Below are 17,219 nucleotides of genomic sequence, written 5' to 3' on the forward strand. Positions count from 1 at the left end.
CGCCATTCACCATTGAAATAACCACTATTCGTCGGAACATCAAACTCCATCGTGTCTGCGTTCATAATATCATGAACACAAGTAATTTAAACTTAGCAGAGTTAGGGGCACTCTTAAAAATGTTCCTTTTTTTGGGGGGGCTGCAGAAAAGTGTTTCTCTTGCCCAGTGGCTTGTTTTGTGAACACTTGCCAAAGACAACATCGACGAGCATGACTTATTAGAGAGCTGGCTGGCAACAGCTGCCGAAACCCAAGTAAGCACGTCGGCGCTTGGCTGTTACATTTGACAGGCAGCATTTCCAGTAAAAACTGTCACGTGGTATTATGTGACCTTTTTTTTATGAAATAGTGAGCTTCAGAAACTTGTGCTGGTGAAACTTGAGCCAGTCAAGTCTTAAATCAGACCCAACCAGGTCGAAGGGTTGCCTATTTAAGTCATGGTCACGAGGAAATGGGTCAAGTCCGTCCTTTCATAGACGTGGTGAGCTGCACATGCATGGACATCCTCACGTGGCCCGGGTCGGCAGCACCACGGGCCTTAAATTAGTCTCTCTAATAGTCCTTGTGTTTCTCTGGAGGCTCAAACTCTTAATCTAACATGCAGGTCTTTACTGGCCTCATGTGTAATGGGATTGGGGGTCAGAGTTGGATAATCACCAAGGCATGGATCAAGGGAGCACATACTGTATGGACTGGGACTTCTAGTCTCATAGTGCTGTCACACTACTTTTCATCATTCACCCATTCACACACTGATGGGAGGGGCTAAGGTTCCATCTGCCCATCAGGAGTAGCTAACGCTAGTTCACTAACTAGCTAGCGCTAGTTCGCTTGCTCCATGGGTTCTAATGAATGTGGAAGATCGCCCGAAGATTTTACTTCAAAGTCAAACCTTTTTTTGTTGTCCCCACTGAGCAGCTTTCATAGGAATGACCCGGGACACGAGGGTCCAGTCCCTTTCCTAATGTCACATGCATCCAATGCAACCCTTCATGCCTTTTCCACCCTGCACCACTTAATCTAGCACGGCACTCTAGTAATTCAGGGAATTGTCTCGTGTTTGCGCAGCAGAGGAGACCGTGACCTGGAATCTGACCCGTCTGCGTAACCAGCACCGTCTGGCTCATTACTCAACACCCGCACTCAGTCCTGGAGCTGGACTTCATTAGCCCTGTACGCTTCAAGTGGTATCCCAGCATGCATTTCACATCAGCTGAGAGGGGCAAGGAAATAAACATTTAGATTACATGTAAGATGTTTAGTTCAAATAGTGCCCTGCTGAGCAGGACGGTGCATGTGGAGAGGAAGGAGCAGCAGGGAAGTGTTCCTGGAACCGAGGAAGACGATGGACGCACTGGACTTGTTGGTAGAACCGGTAGTTTGTTTCCAGTGAGATGATCCAGACTCCTTTCAGTGTTCTGGCTGGTGGCAACGAACACGCATAGAGAATGCAGCAAGTCATTGTTACCCGGCGCTCCGCTTGACTGCGTCTCCTCCCCCTGGTCGGCCTCGGCTCCCGTTCTGTTTCTCGAGTTCTTGAATGGGTCGCTTCATGACCGAGTCGCCCTCTTGATCCGGCCGCCGCGGCCAGCAGTCACCGGACCGCCCCGTGAGTCACGCGGTCCTTCCTGAGCCGCGTCCAGAGAGCCTGCTCCAAACTCCCACAAGGAAGGAGAGCAAGGCATGAGCGGAGGACCACGTTAGGGGGACAAGCAGACGCAACACGGTGTGTGTATATGTATGTGTGTGTGTGCAATTATCTGTTAGTTTTGAATCAGCACCGAGGCATTTTTTAGGATTTAGCTCGAAATAGCATACCCAAACTAAAAAGGGTGTATCTCTGCAACCACAAGGGCTATTTGAATAATTTTGGTGTTTTAATAAAGGCAACTCTTGTGAGCTTTTGGTCAGATGTGTAAATATTAGTATATATGTTGCTGGCTAAGAGTAAATAAAGATTGAAACACAGAACAAATAGAAGTTCAAGGTCCGCCTATAGAAAAAAGCACTTTCAGGATGATTATCTCCTTGAAATGATGCTTCACTAAGAAGAAGAAGAAGAAGCCCTGAGGCTCAATATGTGAACAGTCTCTCTGCACTGTTTTCACTTGAACAAGTGAAGCAGAACAAAGTCAGATTGGGTAAAGTACAGAGAGAATTCAGGAGCGAATTCATATGACTTATGGTGTTAAATAAACTTGTATCAGTGTGGATTTACTGGGGGAAATGCATTTTTTCAACAACAAAAAATAAAGTTTCAAAATGTGCTGACTCAGCGATTCATGTTGCTGAGTTCTTTGGTTCATATCTCAGTGATGAATTGTCTTGCTTTTTGCTATTTGTCTTTTTCTGGTAGCACCAAGCTACGGGCTGCTAGTTCCAGAAACATGCAGAGTGGGCTGACTCGTGACAAAATTATAACTATTTTATTTTAATAATTATTTTAGTTGGTGTTTGAGTTGTGTTGAAATGGCTGACTAATTATTGTAGCCCAGGTTCTCTTGTTTAATTTGATGTGTAGCATCAATATATTTGTTCATGATTATTGTAATGTTTTACACAGTTTAATTAAAATGTTAAAAAAGGGCCTATATAGGTCCATGCGGGGCTTAAAAGGCCAAATCTGCAATTAGACTGATTAGGATGGCAGCAGCTCCGCCTCATTTGAGCTGGGAAACCCTGCATTGTTTGGCAGCCGGTGACGGTAGCCTGAACTACCACAGAGTGTTGGAGTGGAGCTGACCCACATCTACGCGTTGTGTTGTTTCACACTGTGTTTTATTGAGAGGTTAGTCGTCTGTTTCTAGGAGATCAGTTGGTAGTGGGAAGGTTGACCGTTTCACTTTGAACGTCATGCCATGAAAACCTGCGCCCTGAGTTCGGTGTTCCTCTCCGGCTTACTTTGGACCTGCAACATCGTGAGCTTTATGTCTCTAAACTTTCACTCAGATGTCTGGTTTGAGGGGACTCTTTCTTTAAGGCCCCGCCCTCCTGAAGACCCTCATATCACAGGAAACAGAGCATACTGACCCCAAATCAGATTAGTGAACTAACCAGGTTAAGAGAAGAACAACCAGCTCTCTGTCTCTTTCTCTCCACACACACACACACACACACACACACACACACACACACACACACACACACACACACACACACACACACACACACACAGCCATTCCTCAACTATTAGACAACATGCCCATTCTTATTAAAACCCCACCTACTTCAATGGCAGCATCATCCTACACACACTCATACACACCAAACACACACACTCCTCTGATGTCCTCTCCCTCCCTTTCTCTCCATCCTGTTTCCTTCTTGTTTTTTCTGTCAAATTAAAGCTTCTAATCTGGGGGTTAAAGTTGATGATCATTGCACTCCTAGTAACAGAACTCATGGACTACAATACACACAGTGCTCCTCTTGCACTTACATACTTGCTCAGGGGGTTTTGTGGTCCAACCTCTGTGGGTCTGGTATTATTCGGTACCTTATGGTGCCCGTTGTTGTTGCCATTACACAAAGCACCTTAATGACCACGTATATTTCTCCCTTGTCTCCCCTCATCAGTTTGTCCGATGGGCGGCAGCAGCAGCAGCAGGTTGTTTGGTACGTTGGCCCAGCCGGACCCGGACCCGGGGGAGAACCCAGACCAGGACCGGGTCCAGAGCGACCCGGACCAGCTGCTCAGAGAGTGTGAAGAGGCCCTGCTAAAGCGTCCGGCCCGGCCACACCGGGATCTGGTCTCTCCCAGCGGCCTGGCGCCATGCCACCACAAGCTGGACCCACCCATACGGATCATGCAGTGGAATATACTGGCACAAGGTGAGGACTCCAGTGGGCTGCAGAGACCTCCGCTGTCAGTTCATTCATGGTCCCCAGAGGGTACATCCAGCTGACTTAGCAGACTTCTTACGGTCATGGAAAACCTGGAAAAGTCATGGAATATTAAAATGGTTATTTCCAGGCCTGGAAAAATAAAATCCCAAAAGAGTTTTAAAAGTCCTGTAAATGTGTTATAATCATGTGTTCATGACGTTCATTTACGCTGAGTTTGAAATAATTAATATGCTTTTAAAAGAAAGACTCAAAATATAAGCAGGCATACATACAGGCATCTATATAAATGTTTATTCTTTTAATCAAACTATTGTCTCATTCATTTGTGTCATTTAAGGTTTACTGTATGCTTTGTATTCTCATTGGTAGTTTAAATACTACATTTACTCACTTTTTACTGTTTACACCCAGATTTCACTAAATGTTTGTCATGACATTTGGTTTAAAGTCATGAAAATCCTTTAGCAGATTTCCATGAGCTTAGGCGACCCCTTGACTAGTTCCATGGCGCCACCATGAGGCTCACATTTGTGGTTCACATCTTGAAAGCGCCTAATTATGCTGACACACTCAACTAAGACGCTAGTACAGCCTCACACGAGGATAACGAAGGAGTTGAACATGAACCTCTCTCTTCCCAGCTCTCGGTGAGGGGAAGGACGGCTTCGTCCGCTGTCCGCTGGACGCGCTGAACTGGCAGGAGAGGAAGTACCTGATCCTGGAGGAGATCCTCACCTACCGCCCCGACATCCTGTGCCTGCAGGAGGTGGACCACTACTACGACACCTTCCAGCCCATCATGGCCAGCCTCGGCTACCAGGGCAGCTTCCTGGCCAAGCCCTGGTCTCCCTGTCTGGACGTGGAGCGCAACAACGGCCCCGACGGCTGCGCTCTGTTCTACCGCCGCTCGCGCTTCTCCCTCCAGGCCACGGCTCACCTGCGGCTGTCGGCCATGATGCTGCCCACCAACCAGGTGGCCATCGTCCAGACGCTGCGGTGCCGGGGCACCGGCCGGCGGCTGTGCGTGGCCGTCACCCACCTGAAGGCCCGCAGCGGCTGGGAGAGGCTGCGGAGCGCGCAGGGCGCCGACTTGCTGCAGAGTTTGCGCAGCATAACGGCCCAAAGCGGCGGCGGCGGCGAGTACGAGGAGGTGGCGCCGCTGGTCGTGTGCGGGGACTTCAACGCAGAGCCCTCGGAGGACGTCTACCGGCGGTTCAGCTCCTCGGCTCTCGGCCTGAACTCTGCGTACAAGCTGCTGAGCGCCGACGGGCAGACGGAGCCCGCCTACACCACCTGGAAGATCCGGCCCTCCGGAGAGAGCTGCAGCACGCTGGACTACATCTGGTACAGCCGCGACGCCTTGAGCGTGCAGCGCCTGCTGGACATCCCCACCGAGGAGCAGATCGGGCCGGACCGCCTGCCCTCCTACCACTACCCCTCTGACCACCTGTCGCTGCTCTGCGACGTCCGCTTCAGGGAGGAGCCCCACAGACTGATGTAGGCTGCACCAATAGGAGCACAGAGGGAGAGCGCCCCCTGTAGAGCCTCTGATGGAGAAACTACTTGTAGTTTGAATAACTGGGATTTGATTCATTGACTTTACCCGAACTTCAGCTGAAATGGCAGCTTTGTACTTCCTCTTTGACCAACTGACTCTCATTACATTAATTTATTATTCTCTGTTCTTTCTATCAGTTGGTTAAACAATAATCAACAATTACTAGTGTTTTAAATTAATTATTTTTGCATTTAAGTCATCTTTGACGGTTCTGCAGTTGGACAATGTTGTTGCTGTGACTACAATAAGGAGACATGTTAATATATAACAAATAAAGTTATTATTTTACTCCTATTTAGTTATTTGTTTATTTTTGCTGGTAACCTGCGTGACCTTGTCAAAGTCAGTTAAGTATGTTTTAAAAAAGCTACAAGGCTATAGTATGTTATTTCAGAAAAAAGCAATGCTATAATATTTATATATAATATAAATATAATGCATCATATATATTATACCATGTTGTAAAAAGTTATATATTTTCAATCAGTCATAGTATGGTAATCATATTATACTATTAAGTCATAGTATGTCACAAAGTCATACAAAAGTCACTGTATATGTCCTAAAAAAATAGTATAATATGTAATATATATATATATATATATATATATATATATATATATAAGTATGTAAGTGTAATGTTGTAAAAATCATTAAGAAATTATTTTAAAAAAAGCATGATAGATTGCGAAAAGTCATAAAGTCACAGTATAGTATGTTCAATAAAACGCACTGGTATGTCTAACAAGTAATAAATGTCGTACTATATGATGCTAAAAGTAATAAAATGTCATAGTATCTCGGCCCGCTACTTCCTCTCTTCTCAATCTTCGACCTGTACCTTTAAGGTGTTTTCTTAAAGGGACAGTGTCGGATTCGGTGGCGTGCAGCGGCTGCGTATCCCATCAGGCTAACTGGTGACACGGTTGGCCGTGCTCAGAGGCGTCACAGAGGAGAAACCTCACTACTTTAGGGAGCGACAGACGTTGACGTGGTAACGGTCTCCCCTGTAGAAACATGGCGGTGTTTATACACTAATATAAACCTCGTTATGCATAATATATTTAATTCCTGCAAATAGATCCTGTGAAATGCTACACGCTGGCCCTTTAAGTGGAACACCTATTCTCAAGATTGCAGGCAAATCCGATTGGTTCCTCAAATCAGATCTTTAAGACAGACTGTCCACAATGAGGCGAAAATGAGCTTTTTCGGTTTTCTGCTTTTTTTTCTGGAAGTGGCTTCATTCAGACACTCGTCCTGGAGGAGCTGTATGCGACTACGGTTAATATTATGGACCCAGACACGGGGGTTTGATGTTCCGACGTTTGTGGGACTTCCTCAACAAGCATAAAGCAGAACTAGTGGTTATGGTGAATGGCGGAAAAGGTTACTGTTATCACAGAGTAAAGCCACGGAGAAAAAAAGCGAAAAAGCAAATTAACCACATAAAATCGAGCGAGTAAAGTCAGGCGAAAAAGCGTTGCGAAAAAGGTGTGAACGCAGCATGATGTCATGTATACACTGACTTTTTATGACTAACTATACTGTGACTTTTTGTCGTAAAGAGTTATATCGTACGTGATAAAGTTCTAGTACAGTACGTCTAAAAAGTCCTAGTATAGTGCGTCATAGTATAGTACGTCTTAAAGAGTCATAGTGTAGTACGTTTTAAAGAGTCCTAGTATAGTACGTATTAAAGAGTCCTAGTATAGTACGTATTAAAGAGTCCTAGTATAGTACGTATTAAAGAGTCCTAGTATAGTACGTATTAAAGATTCCTAGTATAGTACGTATTAAAGATTCCTAGTATAGTACGTATTAAAGAGTCCTAGTATAGTACATATTAAAGAGTCCTAGTATAGTGCGTCATAGTATACTACGTCTTAAAGTGTCATAATATAGTACGTATTAAAGATTCCTAGTATAGTACGTATTAAAGAGTCCTAGTATAGTGCGTCATAGTATAGTACGTATTAAAGAGTCATAGTATAGTACGTATTAAAGAGTCATAGTGTAGTACGTATTAGAGTCCTAGTATAGTGCGTATTAAAGAGTCATAGTATAGTACGTCTTAAAGAGTCCTAGTATAGTACGTATTAAAGAGTCCTAGTATAGTACGTCATAGTATACTACGTCTTAGAGTCATAGTATATACGACTTAGTCATAGTATACTACGTCTTACAGAGTCATAGTAAATACGTCTTAGAGTCATAGTATAGTACGTCTTACAGAGTCATAGTATACTACGTCTTAGTCATAGTATATACGACTTAGTCATAGTATACTACGTCTTACAGAGTCATAGTAAATACGTCTTAGTCATAGTATAGTACGTCTTACAGTCATAGTATATATACGTCATAGTATATGTCTTAGTCATAGTATATATACACATCTTACAGAGTCATAGTATAGTACGTCTTACAGTCATAGTATATACGTCTTACAGAGTCATAGTATATATAAAGTCTTAGTCATAGTATATACGTCTTAGTCATAGTATAGTACGTCTTACAGAGTCATAGTATATATAAAGTCTTAGTCATAGTATATACATCTTAGTCATAGTATAGTACGTCTTACATAGTCATAGTATATACGTCTTACAGAGTCATAGTATATACGTCTTACAGTCATAGTATATACGTCTTACAGAGTCATAGTACATACGTCTTACAGAGTCATAGTACATACGTCTTACAGAGTCATAGTACATACGTCTTACAGAGTCATAGTATATACGTCTTACAGAGTCATAGTATATACGTCTTACAGTCATAGTATATACGTCTTACAGAGTCATAGTATATACGTCTTACATAGTCATAGTATATACGTCTTACATAGTCATAGTATATACGTCTTACAGAGTCATAGTATATACGTCTTACAGAGTCATAGTATATACGTCTTACAGAGTCATAGTATATACGTCTTACAGAGTCATAGTATACAGTCTTACATAGTCATAGTATATACGTCTTACAGAGTCATAGTATATACGTCTTACACAGTCATAGTATATACGTCTTACATAGTCATAGTATATACGTCTTACAGAGTCATAGTATAGTACGTCTTACGTAGTCATAGTATATACGTCTTACAGAGTCATAGTATATACGTCTTAAAGAGGCGAGTAGTAATAAATGCCTTACTACAGGTCTGCTTGCATAAGAACCAGACAAAGCTTTTAGCAGAGCTCAATAAGCATTTCATTTTTCAGAGGGCTGAAAAAGACAACTTCAGTCTTGATTCACATTTCAATTTTTTTTTATAATACATTTTTCAGTAAAATCTACTTCAATACAATGATAGTAAAAGGAAAAAAAATAGTATATTATCCTTCAGATGTGGAGCACACCCTGTAGTACTTTAATCTGGACAGACAACCTTTCACTCCCTTTTCTATGAACTGTAAAAAACAGTGCTGCAGACAAACTGTTAGAATGAACCGGAAGAGGAAACAAAGACATGGATTCAAACGTCTGTACTGAAGCATACCTGCTGAGTATCAAAAAAAAAAGCTTTTTACATTTCTGTTTACAAGTCTCGTCAGGCATTTATATTACGTTTGATTACAAAAAGGACTTTCTTTCTCATTTACAATCTAAGGCTGCCCCATGTCTCCTGAAGCTCCGGGAGGATCTGCGTGTGTGCGGCTGTCCCTTTAATCCTTTGTGGAGACCAATGTCGGGCTACTGTCTGAGCCAATCAGAGAGCAGCTCAGCACTGTGACTACTGGGTGAGGGGTGGGGGTGTGTCCGGCACTTCCTCAGCAGTGTCAAAGGTCACTTCCTGTGCCCCACCGGAGGCCCCGGGGCACTCAGGAAGAGGTGGCTGCTGCCGGTGGAGCCTCGAGTGCTGCCGCTCCGGGCTGGCTGCTGGGGGGCTTCGAGGGCTGGGTTTTGGGCAGGGGAGGGTGAGGCTGGTTGACCCGTATGGTGAGCTGCGGCAGCGCCTGGGCCACCGCCGCCGGCCTAGCCAGGACGAGGTGCTGCTGCTGCGGCCGGCCCGCCGTCAGCTGGATCGCCGAGGTCTGCTTGGCGGCGCCGTGCGCCAGCTGCGTCGCGGCGGGCTTCGCCTGGAAGAGCTGCGCGATCTGGCCGGACGGGTTGGACTGCATCAGCGTGGCCAGCTGGCTGGCCGGGATGGTGATGATGGTGATCTTCTCGCCCGCTTTGGAGCCGCCGGGCAGCATGGCGGGCAGAGCCTGGATGACCAGCTTCGGCGGAGCGCCGGCGGAGGCGTTGGCGACCGTCAGCGGGAGCCCCGAGGCGGTGGTGAAGATGGAGGAGGAGTTCAACGTCACCTGAGCCAGCGAGTTGGTCATGACCACAGGCAGGGCTCGGATGGGCCTGCAGGGGAAACGCAAGGAGGAGTATTGGTTACACCTAGGGCTGGGCGGCATGGCCACAAATTCATATCACAGTATTTTGTAAGATTCTGGCGGTTTACGGTATCACAGTATATTTTTTTTTAGTAAACACATTCATTCATTCATTGACGCCGAAAAGGACCGCCGTCGTCGTTGTTCACGGCTCGCCTAACAACTCGCTCCAACTGGCCAGCAGCTGTTTGTACGTTGGTACATAGAAGGTGTTAGGAAGCTAAACATGGAGGGGCTTAGGACCCGGGGGAATGTAGGTGAAAAAAGTCTGTCTCTTCCAGGGTTTTTTTTTTTATGTAGTGACGGAGTTTCTTCTTGTTGTGTTAGTGGGTGAGCTGTACCCAGCATGCAGTTTGGCGGTGCAATTTTATAAATGTACAATTATTAGTGTTTCAAATTGTTTGTGTCACAAACTGTTGTGATGTTTTAACCTGTTAAAGAGTGTTATTTGTGGGTTATTGATTGTTGTTATAAAGTTATAACATGACTAAAGTTATAACCTGACTAAAGTTATAATCATGACTAAAGTTACAACATGACTAAAGTTATAACATGACTAAATTTAGAACATGACTAAAGTTATAACATGACTAAAGTTACAACATGACTAAAGTTATAACCTGACTAAAGTTATAATCATGACTAAAGTTACAACATGACTAAAGTTACAACATGACTAAAGTTATAACATGACTAAAGTTACAACATGACTAAAGTTATAACCATGACTAAAGTTATAACCATGACTAAAGTTATAACCTGACTAAAGTTATAATCATGACTAAAGTTATAATCATGACTAAAGTTACAACATGACTAAAGTTACAACATGACTAAAGTTATAACCATGACTAAAGTTATAACCTGACTAAAGTTAGAATCATGACTAAAGTTACAACATGACTAAAGTTACAACATGACTAAAGTTACAACATGACTAAAGTTATAACCTGACTAAAGTTACAACATGACTAAAGTTACAACATGACTAAAGTTATAACCTGACTAAAGTTATAATCATGACTAAAGTTACAACATGACTAAAGTTACAACATGACTAAAGTTATAATCATGACTAACGTTATAACATGACTAAAGTTATAATCATGACTAAAGTTACAACATGACTAAAGTTACAACATGACTAAAGTTATAACCTGACTAAAGTTATAACCTGACTAAAGTTATAACCTGACTAACGTTATAACCTGACTAAAGTTATAACCTGACTAAAGTTACAACCATGACTAAAGTTACAACCATGACTAAAGTTATAACATGACTAAAGTGATAACATGACTAAAGTTATAATCATGACTAAAGTTACAACATGACTAAAGTTATATCATGACTAAAGTTATAACCTGACTAAAGTTATAACCTGACTAAAGTTATAACCTGACTAAAGTTATAACCTGACTAAAGTTATAACATGACTAAAGTTATAACCTGACTAAAGTTACAACATGACTAAAGTTATAACCATGACTAAAGTTATAACATGACTAAAGTTATAACATGACTAAAGTTATAACCTGACTAAAGTTATAACATGACTAAAGTTATAACCTGACTAACGTTATAACCTGACTAACGTTACAACCTGACTAACGTTACAACCTGACTAAAGTTATAACCTGACTAAAGTTATATCATGACTAAAGTTATAACCTGACTAAAGTTATAACCTGACTAAAGTTATAACATGACTAAAGTTATAACATGACTAAAGTTATAACATGACTAAAGTTACAACATGACTAAAGTTATAACATGACTAAAGTTACAACCTGACTAAAGTTACAACATGACTAAAGTTATAACATGACTAAAGTTATAACCTGACTAAAGTTATAACCTGACTAAAGTTATAACCTGACTAAAGTTATAACATGACTAAAGTTATAACCTGACTAAAGTTACAACATGACTAAAGTTATAACCATGACTAAAGTTATAACATGACTAAAGTTATAACATGACTAAAGTTATAACATGACTAAAGTTATAACCTGACTAACGTTATAACCTGACTAACGTTATAACCTGACTAACGTTACAACCTGACTAAAGTTATAACCTGACTAAAGTTATAACCTGACTAAAGTTATATCATGACTAAAGTTATAACCTGACTAAAGTTATAACCTGACTAAAGTTATAACCTGACTAAAGTTATAACATGACTAAAGTTATAACATGACTAAAGTTACAACATGACTAAAGTTATAACATGACTAAAGTTACAACCTGACTAAAGTTACAACATGACTAAAGTTATAACATGACTAAAGTTATAACATGACTAAAGTTATAACCATGACTAAAGTTATAACATGACTAAAGTTATATCATGACTAAAGTTATAACCTGACTAAAGTTACAACATGACTAAAGTTATAACCATGACTAAAGTTATTACATGACTAAAGTTATAACCTGACTAAAGTTATAACCATGACTAAAGTTATAACATGACTAAAGTTATAACATGACTAAAGTTATAACATGACTAAAGTTATAACATGACTAAAGTTACAACATGACTAAAGTTACAACATGACTAAAGTTATAACATGACTAAAGTTATAACATGACTAAAGTTATAACATGACTAAAGTTACAACATGACTAAAGTTACAACATGACTAAAGTTATAACATGACTAAAGTTATAACATGACTAAAGTTATAACATGACTAAAGTTATAACATGACTAAAGTTACAACATGACTAAAGTTATATCATGACTAAAGTTATAACCATGACTAAAGTTATAACCATGACATGTAAGTAGTCCTCAAAATACATGTTGCTGCCTGCCGAAGAGCGACAACAGTTGCTACGACTATGCCGGTATATGAAAAATTCATACCGTGTGTAAATTTTAAACCGTATACCGCACAGCCCTAATTTGACAGAAAACAACGCTAGTTCCACAAAGCAGCCCAAACTCGCCCACAAACTACCATTCAACCGTTAGCGTGCTCGTGTCGTGACAAACAGAGACCTGGCGCCGGCGTTGCCCCCGATGACGGTGACGTAGGTCTGTTGGTGCTGGGCGGCGACGGGGGAGCCGACGCCCAGGCTGGCGGCGGCGTGCTGGTGAGCCGGCAGCTGGCCGGAGAGCACGCCCTCGCTGTCCTCCGCCTCCTCTCCGTCCTCCTCGTCGTCGATTACCCGGATGTTCTTGGGCATTTCTTTGAACTGGTAGGCCAGCCGCTGTCCCTCCACTTTAGCCAGGATACCGCGCTGGTAGTAATACCTGCACACACACACACACACACACACACACACACACACACACACACACACACACACACACACACACACACACACACACCATATCAGCGCTAGGTTGTCAGACATGACGGACACAGACTCGGGGCTACAGGCGGCGGGCTGACCTCAGGGCTCGACCCATGGTCTCGTAGTTCATGTCGGGCTTGTTCTTGTGCTTCCCCCACAGTTTGGACACGGCCTTGGAGTCGACCAGCTTGAAGATGCCCTTCTCCCTCTGCATCCACTTGATGTACCTGGGACAGGTGTTCTTGTCCTGCAGCAGCTCCAGCAGGAACTCCCACAGATAGGTGGTGTTGCCTGCAATATAACACATTTTATATGGAATTGTACGACTAAATGTATTTCTTTAACTAATGAAGTGAAAAGTAGCATCAACTAATGGTCAAGGATGAATTTGTTAGAAATGATGAGGTGAAATTTGTCTTTAATTGCCAAACTATAACTTGAATCCCACCGTTACAGTTATTTATTTGACTTACTCGCTCTAATAAAGCACATCGGGGAGGAACCTCAAATCTAGAGCCGTATTATGATACACGGTATTCAGCTAAACGGGATCTGGGTCTAGTCCACGGTGGACTGGCCTCTGAACTGAAGGGGTTTCTGGTGAACCGGCATGATGTCATCGGGTTTCACCAGAATCTGACCCGGTGGCACCGATGACGAGCTTTAAGAAGAACTCTCTAGAACCAGACCATCTTCTCTCTGATGCCGTTTCCTGATGGAGGCCCAGGACTTAACGGAGACTGGTCCAGGACCAGATAAAGGATCTACAGTAATATAATGTGATAACATTCCTGGCAGAAAGAAACTCCAGATGGAGTTTAAACGGCGAGTGAAGTGAATGGCATGCTGGGACAAACCTTTTCCCTCCCTCTGCCTCTTCTTCATCCCCAGGTCAAAGGAGCCGTTGGAAGCGGGCTGGTTCGTCTTGGGCTTGCGTCCACCTGCACCCATCACCCACACACACACACCCACACACACCCACACACACACACACACACACACACACACACACACACACACACACCCCAACGTGAGCCTTCCTGCACCACACCATCGTCTCATGTCCAAACTAGGGTCTGTATGGTTCCCTTTTTTACCAGCTTGTTCCTGCTCAGCTTTTTGAACACTTAACAAATGGCATTAATATTAGTATTAGCCTCCAGCAAGATATTAACGGCTTGTGTTGGTCCTTCTAAAGTCAGTCATTGCGGTGAGATGAGCCGTGTTGTGGGGACACTGACCTCCTCCTCTCTTCCTCTTGACAGCGGGTTCACATTCTGGAGGGATGGGGAAGGACTCCTCTTCCTCTAGGGGGCCGCACTCTGTCGACACCTCCACCACCGTCTCCATCATGACGTCCTCTGCTGGGGGGGACGGTCAACATACTCAATTATCTTGGACAAAATAATAGGATATACTAGGCAGCATCTTCCTAAAAACTATTTTTCTGACAGGGCCCGGACCGGGTGTATCCGTCTAACCCTCGTTCTCTGGCGTGTGTTTTACCTGCGTTGCGTTCATTGTGCAGTCCTCCGGGGGACTCCATGTGGAGAAGAGCTTCGGCCGCTTCGAAGGTTTTGTCGAAACACACCATGTCATGACCGGAGATCTCCACTGAGAAGAGGAGCAGAGAGAGAGGGAGGAGTCAGCGAACAGGCCGATGCACACACACGCTAACGTCGTCTCTGGGGTTACGTCCGCTCCTGCCTTCTTGTTGCCAGCGGTCGTGTAAACAGAGAGTCAACCACAGATCAACGGGAATGAAACCAAGCTGGGGAATCGGATCCATCTGAATGTGAGAAGACGACTTCAAACGCTGCGAGATGTGTAAATAATAAAATACTTTTTCCTGTGTTTTGTCGTAACAATATAGAAACAAATATATAATATAACAAAAATGATTGCATTGGAGATCAGTGTTACTAAAACGGAGAGGACGATGGAGTCTTTCTGACCAGCATCAGAAAACACAGGCAGCCAATAACGTCCCTGTGTGTTCCTCCATGGCAGGTGGGGCTGGAACTAATAACTGGAGAGGGAGGGGGACTGAAAGTGAGCTCCAAACAGACTGAGCAGCCTTTGCTTTGTTAACCTCACCGTGTTCTCTTTATATATAAACGAATAAATAAAAAAGGGGTGGTTTGAATGAAATCATTTCCACCACAATTATCTATGAATCCATAAAACACGACATCCAGAGCCATATATTTTGTTTTGATTAAAAATCATGTCATATAATTTATTTTTAGGATCTAAAGACGATCCTTTGCCATATGAATGGATCTATATTCATATTCAAAATAAAGCTTTTTTGTGTGAATTATTTATATTAATCGGATGAGGATCAGCTGGTATAAGAGGAAGGGGCGGGACATCGGCACGGTCTTTGACCTCACGCTAGAACTCAAGTTATGATTTTGTTTGTTCGATTCAAGTGAAAATAAAATCGACGAAATGATGGAAATGGAATCAACGTCTCCAGAGTTATTGTTGGACCCTTTTAACGTGATAGTCAAGAAACGGAGTCCCGTAACGCGGCACAGGACAGGACAAGAACAAGGAACCGGCCACAGAGCCTCTTACCCGTCTCGGACACCTCCGTGACCACCTCCTGCTCCTCGGCCACGTCCTGCATCAGGTAGGTCCCGTCGTCGTAGACCAGGACCTGAGCCGAGTAGCACTCCTCCACCTGGGCGCTGGGCACCTCCTCCACGATCACGGCCGGACAGCCGTCCTCCTGCAGCAGCACGGCCTCCTCCTCCTCTTCCTCCTCCACATCTTCCTCCACCTCCTCGCCGCTTCCCACGATCACCGCCTCAATTTCCTGCTCAACTACTTCCTCCTCTTCCTCCTCATCCTCTTCCTCAGCGAGCTGCTGCTCACACTGAACAGTTTGGACAGATGTGAGAAAAGTGATATTTTTAGTGAGGTAAAAAATAAAATAAAAGAGGCAGGCATTACATGAACGTTAAAGGCCGTGTCGAACACGAACATGCTAGTCACCTCCTGTGTCGCCTGCAGATATTCTCTGACCATTGACTCAAAGTTGCTTAATGAATTTTGATGATGGATATTTTCTGTCCTGACTCTGTTGTGTGTGTGCATGGTGTAAAACAACAACTATGTTTGCATGCACATCATATTCTGTGTTTTGCCCTTATGATGATGAAAAAAAACAATATTTCTACAAAGCATTTTAAATATATATACAAACACATGGAGCCATACCTACTCTGATTACAGCTTCCCGCTTTCATTTCTTCAACCGCCTTCTGGAAAAGGTCAGCTTTGCCATATTTGCACATATTCAAAAACCTGTTGATATCCGATTCCTTCGTGGTAATTAAAAGTAGGTGTGTTTGTCCTTCCCACCAGAAAGGTGAGGTGTATTCCCTTTAAGACGGCGTCTCTAGAAGACGTGTTGGCTAGTGTTCAATATTCAGTGAATATTACCATATTGTAAATAATAGTGTGCATGTAAACATAGTCAGCGTTGTATTATACAGATAAAAATCTGACCATCTTAAAAAGGGGGTGACATTTGTTTTCCAGGTATTCCATGACCGTAAGAACCCTGTGTTTACCATATTTTATTTCAAATTCAGTTTAATGTTACGCACCATTCTGTGTATGTGTGACATACAACCATTTCTGATACAACTAGCTTTTTCTAACTATTTTGTGGACAACATAAGGAGCTTGTTGAAGTCCCTGACAGCTTGTTGAGGAGATTAAAACACACAAAGGTTTACCTGCTGGGACTCCTCCACCACGGTGACATACTCCACGATGTTTCCTCCACCATCTGACACCACCACAGAGGTCATCACTCATTCCTACGGCACAAGAAGGGCTGAGGTCAGGCTGGAGCCGGTGGCAGGGGTGTGTGTGTCCGTCTGTGTGTGTGTGCATGTATGTATGTGTGTGTGTGTGTATGCATGTGTGTGTATATATGTATGTGTGTGTGTGTGTGCATGCATGTGTGTTTATATGTATGTGTGTGTGTGTGCATGCATGTGTGTTTATATGTATGTGTGTGTGTGTGTGTGTGTAGTCATGTGAAAGCCCCACGGCTCTTCTCATGACTTAACGCTAGTCCAAAACAATAGTGT

The 17,219-nt window shown here is 43.1% G+C and overlaps 1 protein-coding gene across 1 annotated transcript; it reads right to left on the reverse strand.

The window, feature by feature from the left end:
* Positions 1-8,669: 8,669 nt before the first annotated feature.
* On the reverse strand, positions 8,670-16,934 carry elf2a (E74-like factor 2a (ets domain transcription factor); the record flags this gene model as incomplete). Its single annotated transcript, XM_079228893.1, has 8 exons — positions 8,670-9,766; positions 12,809-13,063; positions 13,206-13,398; positions 13,965-14,048; positions 14,349-14,468; positions 14,614-14,721; positions 15,691-15,991; positions 16,860-16,934. The coding sequence occupies 8 exons, from the start codon at positions 16,932-16,934 to the stop codon at positions 9,235-9,237; spliced, it is 1,668 nt and encodes a 555-aa protein (XP_079085019.1). The 3' UTR covers positions 8,670-9,234.
* Positions 16,935-17,219: the final 285 nt, after the last annotated feature.

The sequence above is a fragment of the Taurulus bubalis genome (assembly GCF_910589615.1).
Source record: "Taurulus bubalis genome assembly, chromosome: 13".
Taxonomy (NCBI): domain Eukaryota; kingdom Metazoa; phylum Chordata; class Actinopteri; order Perciformes; family Cottidae; genus Taurulus; species Taurulus bubalis.